The 15,855-nt window shown below is 40.9% G+C and overlaps 1 protein-coding gene across 5 annotated transcripts in view; it reads right to left on the bottom strand.

Moving 5' to 3' along the window:
- The window catches only part of RASGRF2 (Ras protein specific guanine nucleotide releasing factor 2), a 287,549-nt gene extending 276,261 nt beyond the window's left edge, over positions 1-11,288 (bottom strand). For all 5 annotated transcript variants that reach the window (XM_049866653.1, XM_049866663.1, XM_049866673.1 and 2 more), the window contains exon 1: positions 10,452-11,288. In XM_049866653.1, coding sequence (XP_049722610.1) covers positions 10,452-10,739 — 288 coding nt within the window. In that variant the 5' untranslated portion in view covers positions 10,740-11,288. The remainder of the gene's footprint in view (positions 1-10,451) is intronic.
- Between the last annotated feature and the right edge of the window lie 4,567 nt (positions 11,289-15,855).

Raw genomic sequence — 15,855 nt, 5'->3', positions numbered from 1 at the left:
CAAAGGGTGGCTCAAGAAGACAAAGTAGACTGTTACAATGACATGTGCAAAGACCTGGAGTTGGAAAACCAAAAGAGAAAAACACATTCACCATTTCTCAAGCTGAAAGAGCTGAAGAAAAAATTCAAGCCTCTAGTTGCAATACTGAGGGATTCTATGAGCAAAGCATTGAATGACACAGGGAGCATCAAAAGAAGATGGAAGAAATATACAGAGTCACTGTATCAAAATGAACTGGATGATATTCAGCCATTTCAGGAGGTAGCATATGACCAAGAACTGAGGGACTCAAAGAAGAAGTCCAAGCTACCACATAGTAGAAGTTAGCCCTGCGTAGTTAAGTGGTTTACTTAAACCATGCTAAGCCTCAGTATCCTTATATGCAAAACAAAGGGGATACTGTCATCTCACAGTGGATGTGAAGATTAAATGAGAAAATATATATATAACATGCTTGGTTCAGTACTAACCCAAAATAAGCATCCAATAAATGGTAGCTCTTTTTTTTTTCTTAAAATTATATAATGCAAAACAATGTTCATAAAAAGCTAACAATTTAGCATCCTACATGAAATAGTCTAATTTTATTTTGTTTTATATTCTAAGAAGAAAGAGTTGACTTATGCCTGCAGAAAGATAAGAGTGCCTTAAAGTAAAAGTTCATCAAATAAGACAGGTAGATAGATACATAGACAGATAGATGGATATCAGATATGAGAAAACTATCAAAATGGAAAGTTTAAACTAAACCCGGTATATGAGGAAAAAATGGGACTCACCCTTCTGTACCCTCAAACTCTACACCTCACCACTCAGAAGTAGTATAAAGATAAACATGTGTAAAACTTTTTCTGACTCCGTAATAATATCTTTATTCTATTTTGTTCAAAGATGTTCAGAATTGAATTTATAAAGTAAGGCCGCATGTTGAGGCAGTACCACAAGGGGCATGGCAACCTGCCATTAGGAGGAGCAGAAGCTATGAGGAGGCAGAAACAGTGAAGAACCAAAGAGGCACGTTGGAAACAGGTGAGCCAGTAGCAACATCCAAGGAACATCTAAGTCATGACAAAGGCACACTACTACTCATCCTTATTGCTTTAAAATATTCACCTTCCCACATCCACTGTCCCCCTTATACACAACACTACCATTACTTAAGACAACTTGAGTTAATATCCCTCCCTTGCAATCAAAAGAACCTAAAGCAATCAATCACATGACAGAAAAGTTTAGCAATACTAGAGAAAGCAAACTACATACTTGATTAATGAAGCCTTAGTAATTGCCTTAAAATAACATTGGCTAGCCATTAGGTCTCAGAACTGATTTTGAAAGATGAATAAAAAACTGGTTTACAGATTCAGTCCTGATTGTGCCAAACACTAAGTAAGAAGAAGCATTAACGACATCAGCGGAGGAAGCTCTCACTCTTGGCTGTAAACGAGATCACCCCACAGCTAGAAAACTCTGGTAAATGTACTTCAATAAAGAAAAAAAAAACAAACCCTCAGTAAGAATCACCAATAATTTAATTTCCCCCTAGCGTGGGGTCAATTCATGAAAGCACCTTTACATCATTGACCATGGTTAAACGATTGATTTTAATTTTTTTCTTTTCTTTAAGGATTTAACATGCTAGAATTTATTTAAAAGCTAATTCTACCACCTTTATGTCTTCACAGCTACTGTCATAAGTTTCATCCTCTATTATGACATCAAAGAAACAAAAAGATAAAACTTCAAAAAAGAAACGAAAAATGACTACTATTAAAATAACACATACTATAACAGAAACACATTACACGCTCTTTCCGAGACACTTTTTTTAGAGTCGCATCTAGTACAGCCTTCTTCAGTGCCAAACAAGCACTACGCCAAGAAAAAAAAAAAAAACTTCCTTACTTCAAGCGAAGTGATACGATGTCTGGGACTTGCTTTAAAATATGCTAGCAAAAAAAAAAAAATGTACATGGAGGGAAACAGATACAACTAGAAATGCAGAAAGCTGAAGATTGATGAAGCGGGTGATAGATACATTGCAGGGCTCTGAACTACTATTTTGTCTGTGTTAAATTATAAGTATTTCTTTTAAAAAGGATGGAAGGCAAATCTCCTAACTGACCCAGGTGATGAAAACTAAAAGAAGAAAACAAAAAAAGAATTGTATTAGAGAATAATAAAAATATCCCACCACCCGTCTGTCAGTTTGTTGTATTGTGGTGGTGGGTGTGTTGCTATGATGCTAGAAGCTGTGCCAGTAGGGTCACCTGTGGCAGACAGGTTTCAGTGGAGCTTCCAGACTAAGGCAGACTAGAAAAAAGGCCTGACAATCTGCTTCTGAAAATTAGCCAATGAAAGCCCTATGGATCTCAGCAGAATATTGTCCAATATAGTGCTGGAAGATGAGCCCCATAAGTTGGAAGGTACACAGAATACACAGTGGCTGCAACAATGGACTTGGGCATACCAACGATCATGAAGATGGCACAAGACCAGGCAATGTTTCATTCCATCGTACATAGGATCACTATGAGTTGGAACCGACTTGACAGCTACTAATGACAATGACAAATAAAAATATTAGCTGACAAACATGCTGACCTTTCACCATGGGTTAGTCCGTATGCCATGAGCAAACAAGTGAGTACTATCACTACCCCCATGTCATAGGCAGTGAACCAGGCTTAGAAAGAGAAATTGCTAGAGATAATAATGCTACCTGGTAAGTAGCGAAGCCAAGACTGAAACCCATGTAGTCTAACACACCTGAATTGAACTCCACCACCACCAAAACCTGAATTGAACTACACACTATAAAAGTTAACATTCTTAAATTTAAATGAAAGTAAATTCATATTGGATAACAGTAGCTTCCTATTGCTATGAATCATTGACATTGTCTCATCATGACTTCTTATATAATGAGTCATGATGTTAGTGAGCCTTAGACCAGGGTACCGTCTCCCCACTCCCACATTTCTAACTCCAGGAAACCCCCTAGCTTGCAAATTGACCTCCATTCCAAAGGGCTAACCCCACTGTTTGCATTAGTCACTCTAATAGCATGGGTTCATAAATCCAGTTCAGGAAATGAATCAGGCACGGTCTCAGTTAAATCAAACAGTGACCAAATAAAACATTTCAGAGAACCTGAAAATAATGCAAAGTACCAGTAATCAGAGTTCCTTCGGTCCCTGCTGTTTCAGTCATCCTAAGTCTCAGCAATATCACATTGGTAAATGTGGGAAGCACTAATGAAACTGTGGCCTACAATTTTAAAAATAAAGCACTGAAAGATCAATACACTTCACTTGTTAGCCTACCTCATATTTACCTTGCTTTTAAAAATATCTTTACAAACAGCTTTAGTTATCTAGTGCTGCTTTAACAGAAATAATACAAATGGATGGCTCTAACAAAGAGAAATTTATTTTCTCACAGTTTAGGAGGCCTCACAGCTGAATTCGGGGTGCCCACTCTAGGGGAAGGCCTTTTCTCTCTCTTTCTCTATGTTGGTTCTGGAGGAAGGTTCTTGTCTCTTTTGAGCTTCTCCTCTTGGGAGATCTTCATTAGCTTGGCATCTGTCTTCCCCCAGCTCTGTCTAATCTGCGCTTTTGTATTTCAAGAGAGATTGACTTAAAACACACCCTTCACTAGTACTGTCTAACTAGCACAAAAAAGAAAACCCATTCCCAAATGGGATTATAACCTCAGGTACAGGGGTTAGAATTCACAATACATATTTGTGGGATACAATTCAATCCATAAAACATTGTCATTTCATTTGTATATTTTCAGAACTCATGAGAATTCTAATTTGCATTAACTTACTCTATTCTGATGCTGGAAACCCTGGTGGTGTAGCAGTCAACTGCTAAGACTGCTAACCAAAAGGTCAACAGTTTGAAACCAGGCGCTCCTTGGAAACCCTATGGGGCAGTTCTCCTCTGTCCTATAGGGTCACTATGAGTCAGAATTGGCTCGAGGGCAATGGGCAATAGGTTACTCTGATGCTGTAAATTATTCTTATATTGGCCTCCCCAACTTTGTCTCATTTCTTCCTTTATAGTTCAAAATAAAAGGAAATAGTGTATTATTTCAATAAGTACAGCTCAACTCAGATTTGTTTTTTCCTTTCTCCCTAGAAGTATAATTGGGGCATTTTGCATTCAATGTTAGGAGTTTTTAAAAAGCTGGTTTTGAATTCTGAATTTTCCATTGAATCATAAGTTTTTCAAGTACCAGTAAAAAGGAAAACTGTGAGGACATGTGCTTTCTGCATCTCAGCTCTATCTACTAAAGCCAATGTTTTCTGTGCAAAAACGGCCAGTTTTTGTATAGATATACATGGAATTATATTTGAATTCCACAAGCAAAAATGCTAAAATATAAACCCTGGTGGCGTAGTGGTTAAGTGCTACAGCTGCTAACCAAAAAGGTCAGCAGTTCAAATCCACCAGGCACTCCTTGGAAACTCTATGGGGCAGTTCTACTCTGATCTATAGGGTCACTGAGTCGGAATTGAGTAGAGTCAAATTAGTGGATTTAAAACTTTTCAACTTGTTAAACGTAAATGCTACATCAGTGGAAATGCAGTGAATAATTTTGGACTAATGGTTAATTTTAGATTTATTGCCAAGTGTTATAAAATAGCCAAACATTTAAACAGTGCTGTTTTGATACTAGAAACCCTAGTGGTGCAGTGGTTAAGAGCCACGTCTGCTAAACAAAAGGTCAGCAGTTTGAATCCACCAAGCACTCCTTGGCAACTCTACAGGGCAGTTCTACTCTGTCTTGTAGGGTCACGATGAGTTGAAATCAACTCAACAGCAATGGGGTATGGGTATTTGATACTTGACAAATATTACTTCTTATTTCATTTTATTATTAAATAAAAAATTATTAAGTTTTGATTAATGTAAACTAATTCCAGAGATGAATTTATGGTATGCTTAGTTTAACAGAATCATTACACATCCTTAGTCCTGAAGAACAAAGCTCCACAAATTATAGACATAATGGATTTAACCTCACATTTTAGAAAGTAAATGACACAAATAAAAAACTACAAACCCCAGCATACATAACTGCAAAACAAATGCTTACTATTAAATGGTAGGAAGTAACAAACATAACTTATTAAAGACACACACATACACACATGTATCCCTTTTTTTCTAAAACAAAGGAACAGGCACAAAAACACAGAGCCACTTTAAAATTGTGAAAATTCAGATTTAAGACCTGAATAAGTCATACTGTTTGTCATTCTGACTTAGCTCACTGTAAAACAAAGGCTAAATTTTTCTATTCTATAATATTAAAATCATATTGACTGTAGCATGCATACTTCAGAAGTATTGTTAAATGTGGACAAAATCAACGTATGGTAACACAACCTGCATAAAACAGACAGCAATAGCCAACAACTATTTGGATGAACTATTAACACTTTCTTGGTAAAACCAAACATATTTGGTAGGCTTTAGGATTTACTTTCAGGCAGTGAAAGGAAAATACCTTTTTTTTTTTTTTAATTCCCAAAAGAAGTTAACAAAAAATATTTTATCACACTGCAAATATTTTCCACCATTTAGTAGTGCATTTAGCTGTCACTTATTAAAACCTACAGAAAGATACTTGTCACAATAAAAATACATTTTTATGTACATCTGTCACATCAAAGATGGATTTTTCTCTGTTGAATTCTTAATAAGTATAATACTCTAAATAGTAAGATTTACTGTAGCCAAAATTAAAATAACTAGATTTTGTCATGAGATATTTTTTCTTCATTAAATTTTAGATGGAAGAATGATTCCAAAGTTCAAGTAACAAATCATTTGTTCCCAAAATTATACTTTAAAACTTTTTATAAGATTTAGCAAATATTTTCATTCCATTTTCCTTCTATTTGTGTTCAATAACCAAAGGTTGAAAATACTGAGGTGGTTGTTATATAACAATTAAACAACATGAACTGGTATGAGACTCTACCATCTGTACTCTCTACCCTCTCCCAAATATTTCAGGGCTTACATGAAGCTCTGCCTAATTCAATAAAACCATGAAAATCCTCTGCTTGTGATCAAGTAAAAAAGGTTAACATGACTGGCTAGGAATGAGGTGACAAGGTGACTAATAATCTTAAATCTCTTTAAAATTAACTAGATATGTTTAATTCTGCACAAATACGACAAGTATTTACTACTTTAAGCCTCCAGAACTAAGGAGATATTTTCCCCAAACAACTGTAATCAAAGGGGATAAGATTCTTAATCTCAGAAGGAAAATAAGAACCAAGGTAGCTTTGTTCCTATATGTCTCTACTGCTGGAAGGTGAGAGAAACTATTTAGATAGACCAGACTAAGCGGGGTATTTGCACTTTCAACAAAAGTGCAAATATTTTTAAAGGTCTCCCCCTGAAGTAAAGGAATGTTACTGAAATTGTTTGTATAAAAATAAATTCCATTTTTCTTTAAAAATATAATTGTCTGTAATTGTATTTCTCAAGAATCGCAACTGCCTTTTAAGGTTTCTTATTTGTTTATTGTGGTAAAAAAAACCCATTGCAGTCCATCATAAAATTTTCCGTTTTAACTATTTCTAAGTATACAATTCAGTGGCATTAATTACATTCACAGTGTTTTACAGCCAGCATCGCCATCTATTTCCAAACATTTTTCATCCCAAACTGAAACTGCACCCATGAAGCAGTAACTCCCCAGTTCTACCTCCCCCCAAGCCACCTACCCCCACCATAACCTCTAATTTACTTTCTGTTTCCATGAATTTGCCTATTCTAGATATTTCATATAAGTAAAATCTGACAATATTTGTCCTTTTGTGTCTGGCTTCTGTTACTTAACAATGTTTTCAAGATTCATCCATGTTGTAGCATGTATTAAAATTTCATTCCTTTTTATGGCTGAATAATATTTTATATATATATATCTCCATAGCTGTCAAGCCTATTCCCATATATATGAGAAACCCTGGTGGCACAAGTGGTTAAGAGGCCGGCTGCTAACCAAAAGGCCGGCAGTTCAAATCCACCAGGCGCTCCTTGGAAACACTACGGGACAGTTCCACTCTGTCCTATAGGGTCGCTGTGAGTCAGAATCAACTTGATGGCAGTGGGTTTGGTTTTTTGGTTTTTATATATATATATATATATATATATATATATATATATATATATATACACACATACGTATATACATACACACACACACACATATTTGGAGTTTCAGTGGCACAGTTATTAAGGGCTATGGCTGCTAACCAAAAGTTTGGCAGTTGGAATCCACCAGCTGCTCCCTGGACACCCTATGGGGCAGCTCTACTCTGTCCTGTACGGTTGCTAAGAGTCAGAATTGAAAATGAAAAATACCTTTCTTTTTTTCTGTTTAACTGAAAACAATGTGAGACAGTTAAACTGCTAAAAACAAAATAATGTATTTCTCTGTCAACCAATGTACTTTGAATTATTTAGATCAAGCAAATCTATGGGCTTTTACTCCTTTAATTTATTTAGAAACACAATTAATTTGAATTTTTAAATTCTGTGAAGTAGAGGTAGAATGATAGACTTGCAAGAACAAACTCACAAGAATGATCACAGGCGTTTTATAGCAGGCGTTACATCAACTGCTACAACTGTCAAGGTTGTAGTCCTCCAGGGTGAACGGTAAGAATCTAAGGCAGTGAGGGTTACTACAGGTTTGTGAGCTATTGACCTGATTTACCAGAACGTCTACTTCAACTTCCCGCTTGTCTTTAGTTTCTCAAATACAGTATTTATTACAGAGACTGGTAATCTTTCAATCTCATGAAATGTTTTCATATCCTCTACACAGCAAAAAGTTCACACAGTCTACTTACCTTGGAAGCAGAAGATGACATAATTGGAAGGAAACCTAGAAATTACCTTATCTAAACCCTTAATTTTTACAATTAGGGAACAGAAGTTGAAAACGTTAAGAGATTTGTCTGAAGTCACACCAACTGGCTGGAGAACCACTCTGCCTCTGTAAATCATGTTTTATCCTATGTCATGCCCTAGTCTTCAATTTTATTTATGTGGTTGACGGAGGTGTCTACGCGGAAAGCTCTGGAAGCACACAGAGAGAAACAGGCCTTGAGATGGTCCCTGCCCTCAGCCCTGGACAGTTTTGCTATTCTACAGCATCTCTGTGCTTGAGATGATTGGAGTGTATCTGCAACACAAACTGACTGAAAGGGAACCATCCACATAAACTATAGACATAAGGAAGATTGTTTCTCCCTTGTTTCATACCTTCACAGTTCCTTCTTAACTCTTCAGACCCACCCAGACAGATAATGTCAGAGAAAAGGATCAGTCCTCTGAGCCAGCCCAAGTCACAGAAGCGTGTCTAATGAGACAGAAATTGAGAGATTTCTCAACACAGCTCCTTGTCCAATTTGTGATGCTTACTTCTCTACAAACACCAAAGTTTCTAATTTCCAATCTCTTAGAGATGTATAAAAATGATTGAGAAATAGTCACAACTTACATGATTAACACAGGAAAATAAGGAAACTTACAGAATTAAGAAAGAAGGCAGAGGAAAAAAATTTCCATAAGATGACCTGCTTAGGTTTCCATTAGAAAGGGGCATGAAAGTAAAACTACTTCCAAGTTGCATTTTGTTATCAAAGTATGGCTTAAAGAAAACTGTCCTGAAGGTGCGAATCAAGATATTTTCCAAGCAGAAAAATGTTGGTTTTATATAATGTTAACAGATAAGACAACCATATAAACTGTAACTGGTAAGCTAAGTAACAACTCCCAAGCCCAGAAGGAAGGAAGGAAAAGGAAGACAAAGAAATAGTTATACCATTATACAAATAAAAGTAGAACAAATAAAAATAGTTTGGAATTAAGTCAATGATACATATTAGGTGGTTTTTTATTTTATTTTATTTTAGACATATAATACCACCTAAAGAACTGCTTTGGCTCCTGTGGAGCCTTGAAACACATACCTCAAAAAATAAAAAATAATTCCACCAATTAAAAAAAAAAAAAAGCTGAGACCCTGGAAATATCTCTACCTGTTTCCTCAAAACCCTTTCTCCCCCTTTCTCCTTTTCCCAATTTAAATTCTAACATACAGGACTTGAAATGGACGCTAATATTTCCAGTACCCGTATTTACAAAGTTGTAAATTGGGTTTTCAATATCTTCCACGTGCTCTCAAAACCCAAAGGACTTTTTTTTTTCTTCAGATTTATAAGCATTGTTTAATCAGTTAAGTCTGTTAACAGTTAATAGTGAAACCAAAGTGGGAAAAAAAATCAAACTTTTATTGGCTCTAGTTTTAACTCCTCTCAATTTTACCTGTCGTTTTATGAGCCCCCAAGGGGTGTAAACCCATCTTGTTCGTCGTTCACTTACTAGCGCCTCCCACCGCCATCCCCAGCGGTTTGCAGTAGATGCTGTTTGGTCTGACATGCACGGAAAATTCAGCTGCGAAATATTTTTATGCACCAGCAAAGACAATCAGCCTCTTTTTTTCAAGGTGGAGATGTAGAAGCTAAGTGAGAACATGTGGGAGCGTAAAATTAGTCTGCTTTAAATTTAATAACCAAATGGGGATTGAAAAAATACAAATTTCGCATTTCACCGGAATTGGAGGTGGGGAGAATTACTAAACCTAGAGTCCCGCAGGGAGCACTAATAAAAGTGTGCCCCTCAATAAAAGGGTCGCATTCATTTCAAAGCATTCATTTAGAAGTACACAGGTCTTAAAAATGCCCACATTTTTAAACACAGCAAGAATGTGGCTACCAAATCTTAACCCTGAGAGATATAGGTACACATTTATCTTCATAAGTAGACCCAGCAAGCCAAATGTTACCAAGGTAAACTGACATAAACCACGAGGACTGATTGGAAATGACCGACAGAAAGTGCCTGTCGGTCTTCGTACAGAGGAGCCCAGTCGGCTCCCTGCACATTCAGCGGTCAAACATCGGCAGGAAAGAAACCCACACACGCCAGCCGGGTAAAGGAGAAACCAAACTTTTCCAAATAAGTTAGCTCCTCTCGCCAAGCTAAACCCAACAGGTGTCAACACACGTCACCACACAAAAATCCTTCCGAGCAAGGTCTAGAGAAGCAAGTAGTGAGACTGAAACGACCCGATCGCTCTCAGGGTCGAGAAAGCAACAAAGCCGAGCCCCTATTCCAGCCCCACACACGAAAGTGGAAGGCGGTGAGGAGATGGAGATGGGAGAGCCTCTGGATGGAGCTAGGGAGAGCGTGGAAATGTCTCGACACTGACTCCGCAGGGGAACCTAGGATCTCGGAGTGTGGTCCCGGTGCTTTGTGGAGCCCCCCTCCCCAGGTCCCCAGGGTTATAACAGCAAGGGAGTGTCGCGGCCAGAGGCAGGGAGACCGGGAAAGGGGAGGGCGCGGTACCTGCTTGTCCAGCGCGTCCCGGGCGCCGGCCGGCCCAGCGCCCATCCTGGGCGGCGCGGGCGCCCGCTCGCAGCTGCAGCCCTCCAGGAGGTACATGCCCGCCGGGCGGCCGCTCTGCTCGCCCTCGAAGTAGAAGAGCACATTCTGGTAGAGGGCGAACCATTTCTCGTGCCAGCGGCTCGCCTCAGCCGCCTTCTTGCTCAGGAAGCCGCGCTTGGTGCCCTCCTTACGCGCCAGGAAGGCCAGGTACAGGGCGTGCCCCTCGTTGTACCGCACACTCTTCTGCATGGTGAGCGCGCGGGGGGCGCTCGGGCAGCCTCCCGCCTCACCCCTGCCTGGCCGGCATAGGCGGCCCGCTCCCCCGAAGGTGCGTCCGCTGGGTTCGCGGCTAGCGAAAGGGCGCCCCCTTTCACCACGCAGCGCTCAGGGCACTCGGCGGGCCTCCGGGGCTCGGCGCCCCTTGGGCCCAAGGGGCGCCTGGCTGGGGCCCCCGCACGTTCTAGGCCGGGGCCACCGCTCTCAGGGCTAAGGGAAGCCCCCGGAGCCCCCGCCGCCGGGGTGGAGAGTAGCCCCGCGAGGTCCCCCGGGCCGGCCACCGCTTCGCCCAAAGTTGCGGGAGCCGAGCCCCTGCGGCAGCCAGAGGAGGACTGTCCTCGGGCAAATCGCTCGGGGAGACAGAAGGTAAAACGTCACGTGGGAGATCAGCTGTAATCGGCTTGGAGACCGATTTAAAGGGCAAAGTCGGCGCGGCAGCAGCAGGCGCGGTGCAGCCCGCTCGCCCCGGTAGCGCGTCCCTCGTTCCGCCCGCTGAGGCCCCTGCCGCCGCTTCTGCTCCCGCGCGGGGATGCGGCCGATCGCAGCGAGGCGGGGGAGCGCGGCGACAGCACACAGGCGGCCACACGCGCTCTCCCACACAACGCGCACACACACACACAGACAAATGCACACTCACACGCACGCAAATACACACTTGCACACAACGCGCACACTCACACAAATAGTCACGAATACAATGCACGCTCATACACAGAAAAATACCCATTCACACACACAAATACATAACAAACACACTCGTACACACAAATACATTCACACAACTACACACTTACACGCACAAACTACACACTGAATGCACACACTGACACAAAAATACATACTGACATGCCCACTGGCAAATACAAACTTAGACACAGACAACTACAAATACGACGCAGACATACATATGCTCATCCGAAAACACTCATACACACACAACATATGCCTCATACACACAGCCATACAAACTCATACTCACGTGCACACATACGACACACACAGATGTTCACACACAAATACATGCTCATTCACAAATATATTCATACGCTTACAGTCATACACACACACTGGCAAAAAATTATACACAAACACACATGCACACATATATACATACACACAGACGAATGCACTCATTCACTCAAGAAGACACAAACACAAGCACTCGCACACATGCAAATACGCATTCACAGGCAAACTCACACTTTCCCAGACCCACGCACACAGACTCACACTCGCACTCAGGCCCCACATCCGCACACTCGCACTCATCCGCAAGTGAGTTTCCATGGCAGTGGGTGGAGTCACAAGGTGGCTTTGCATAACCAGCAAGGTGGGCTTTTCCGCGTGTACTTGGTGTGTACCACGGTTTACCACCCTGTACGACGGTGAAGGTTAATGACAGCAACTCCTCTGTTCCCCCGAAGGCATCAGGTGATGTCAGTCCCACCTCAACGCTTGCGATTTCACAAGATGAAGATAAAAGAAACTAAATTCCAAGCACAGAGTTTTAAACTTGGGGAAAATATTCCAACGAAGGAGACTGCCGCCGGGGGCAGAATCCGTCCCGAGGCCACGCTGTCAGAGAGTGCTCACCTGATTCCCTTCCTGGGACTGGAACTCATTTGATTAACAAATCGCAGAGGTACGGCTAGAAAGCCAAGATCCCTGCTATGAAACCTAAGCGGAAAAGAAATCATGTACCAAGATGCTGCGAAAGAAAGTTAGTGAGATTCCCAGGGAGTGCCGGGACTTCATTCGCTATACACATTTTTTTATTATTCCCCTTAATCACTTATCATAAAAACGGTTTGCCGTGAGTGCTTATTGCTAAAAGTAAAAAATAATAAATGGCCTTTCTGGGCTGTAAATCTGTAACAATACACCTGTCTCGTACCACTGGTTCTGTGTTCATAAATCGATAGCCCTGAGGTTCTGTCTGTTTTCTAAGTGCTGTTTTTAGAGAATATTTTAATTCTGCTTCACTGAGCTACTGAGTGTTTTTTTTTTTCCATTTTACCTTTAAAACAAAATCTTTCACTATTAAAAATGATGTAACTGAGAAATTGTCCTTTTGAAATTACAGTGGGAGAACAGTGGTCATTTCCCTTTACATATTTTTAAATATCTAAAGGACAGTGCTGGGCTAATTTAAGTCTAACCCAGCTGGGAGCTTGCATTGTTCCTTAGAGAAGATACAAGGATAGAGACAATGAGTAAATATGAACAGCGTTTTGATCCAGATTCTAGATGCAGACAAGATGGTGATTGCCTCAGGAGGCCTTTTATTTCCTTCCCTGTGGTTCAGTCTCAGCTCTGAGAACGGAAGGCAACTTAACATCTGTTTAGTTAGTTAGTGAGCTCCACTTCTGGGCAGAAACCATTAAGCATGTGAATTCAGTACCTATTCAATTTTGCAATGAGTATTTGAACCTTCACACCGCTTGAGTTTTTTTAGATGTGAAAGATTCTTTCCCACAATATGCAATGTGTCTGTGGTGTTGAGGCTAATTTCAGTGCAGACTTATCCTTTCTGTCCACTCAAATGAATTTTGATTTCAACTGCACAAACTATTCATCTCAACTTCTATCTAACATCATTTCCTACCCTGTAAGTGGAGTGGCCATACATAATCCTGTCCTCACTCTTATCCCCACCTCAGCGAGACAAAGGAGCTCTTGGTTTTCTCTGAAATTTGGCTGGTGATCTTTGTGGGTACTAATTATGGAAATGCACTTCAAGGACTATTTATTGATCACCTCTTTAAGTGTTCAACACTATATTTAGGTGATTGAGAAGATATAAAGACATTGCCTGTGCACCCAGTGTTCTGGGTCTATGAGGATTAGAATTTAATGCTTAGGCGCTTCTTCTCACCAGACTATCTGCTTCTCAAACACAGGAGCTTTGTCCCTTGTCCCTGCAGCCCCCAGTACTAGAGTTTATATGTAGTTGACACACAAATTATTCATGAAAATCTAAATCAGTTTAATATTTGTTCATTGGGTTGTTAAAGAGGGCACCAGTATTTGCAAATATTAGATTATTCTGCAAAGCTGTGAGAGATGGGCATTTTGGGGCCTTTAGCCTCCTTCATTCACAGGCAAACTGCGCTGCTGGAATGGTGCCACCTTGAAACACAAAGGGCCAGGAGGCTATGTAAATGAGGGTGCTTTTTCTCCAGCTGATCAAACAGGTTGGCAGAAGAGACCAGGTTCCGAGCGGGTGAGAACTAGCTCTTCTGTGAATTCATTGTTTTTGCCTCTTGCATTTTCATAGATTCTTTCCCAGGAGGGTCATTTTAAGCTGCTTTTTGAGGGTATCAAAGCATTTCTTACCTTTTCAGGCAAGTTAAGAGAAAAAATAGCAATGAACTGCCCTATCTGGAAACCCTAGTTACTATTATAAAGGGAGACGCTATTCAAATAATTCTAAAATGAAAGAAAAAGGAAATAAGGAAGGGAGGGGAGCAGGGAAGGAGGAATGGAGAAGAAATTTCATCTGAGTTGTGCAAAGCCGTTAACATTGGGATGGGATGGGGGGCTGGAGGGAGAGCTGACGCTACAAGTGTAGAACCTAATCTACAGCTTTGTGTCAAAATCTCTAACTCATGGCTTATCTTTCAGACACAGAAGGTTTTCTTTTCTTTTCTTTTTTTTTCTTTCAGCAAACTTTGTGTGGTTAGTAGAATTTGAACGTGTTGCATGAGCTTCCGCAATGCTTTTCACTATGGTTTCTAACACTTCAGGAATGTCTTGACACCAGGCCCTTAGAGAAGGACTGTCAGACAAATCCAAGATATTACCAAGATCCTTTTCTTGGCCTGACATTGTTTGGGAAATTGTCGTTTTGATGGCTTATAGATGTAGAAACTAGTACATTTAATAATACAGGCGTAGTAAGAACCCCAGGCTGTTTCTAAAGGATACAACGTTACCATCTCCTGCATATATCTACTTCCATCTTCTCTTGATACTTAATTAGTAAAGTCAGGTTCTCCTCCCCACCTCCCCGGCACCCCCTACTACCTAAAATCTAAAAAGATTATCCTTTTCTCATTTCCAGTGTTTTCTTTTCTCAAAGGGAGCACCTCATTTACAAAATATGAAATACAAAATACTAGGCTGGATTACTTAGAGCTAATAAAACCCTCCCGTGTATCTGATGTCTTTAGGAAGTATGATGTTTCACCTCAGTGTTCTGGAGGGGACAGTAGTGGCTCAGTGACAGAACTCTCACCTTCCATGCGGGGGACCCAGGCTCAATTGCTGACCAGTGCACCTCACGCACAGCCACCACCTCAAGTGTAACCACCACTCATCTGTCATTGGAGGCTTGCATGTTGCTAAGGATGCTAAACAGGTTTCAGCAGAGCTTCCAGACTTGAGATGGACTAGGAAGAAAGGCCTGGCAGTGTTTTCTTCTGTTCGATGGCAGCTAACAACAACAACATTCTGGGTAGCCGACGCTTGTCCTTCAAGCACCAAACACGTGAGTTATGCGCCCCTAACATCCTCCTGCTTCTGAAAAGCGAAGCATTTTCTTGATGATTTAAGATCGCTATTCTAAAGACAGTGTGTCTATCTAGGGCTACATCAAGGAGGTTGTTAGCCTGTACTCTTTTGTGCAAATTAGGAAAAAAAATTGGGAGGACAAATTGGAGAAATGCTCTTCTTTGGGTGCACAGCCCTGAGAAACCTGAACCTGGTAAGTGGGTGGCACATGTGTGTGAATAAAGGGTACCGCTCCTTCTGGATGGATGCAGCTCTGAGCAGGGACCCTGCATCTGAGCCTCCCTCAATGGAAGACTGTGAACCACAGCCCTACCTGCCCGCTGTGGCTTTCTCTTCACCCTCACCATGGATGCTTTTCCTCTCTTGTGTGTGCCGAGGCCTTTGTACTCACTATTCCCTCAGCCTGCAATGCTCCTCCATCCCCTGCCCATGTAATCACATGGCTGGCTTTTTACTTCGTTCAGGTCCTACTCAAATGTTACTTCCTCAGAGAGGTTTGCCCTGACCAGCACCCTCTATCCCTTTACTAAGGAGCTCTGGTGGTACAACAGTTAAGTGCTCAGCTGCTAACAGAAAG

Source organism: Elephas maximus, chromosome 2, assembly GCF_024166365.1.
Source record: "Elephas maximus indicus isolate mEleMax1 chromosome 2, mEleMax1 primary haplotype, whole genome shotgun sequence".
NCBI lineage: Eukaryota > Metazoa > Chordata > Mammalia > Proboscidea > Elephantidae > Elephas > Elephas maximus.
This window is presented reverse-complemented; position numbering and strand designations above follow the sequence as displayed.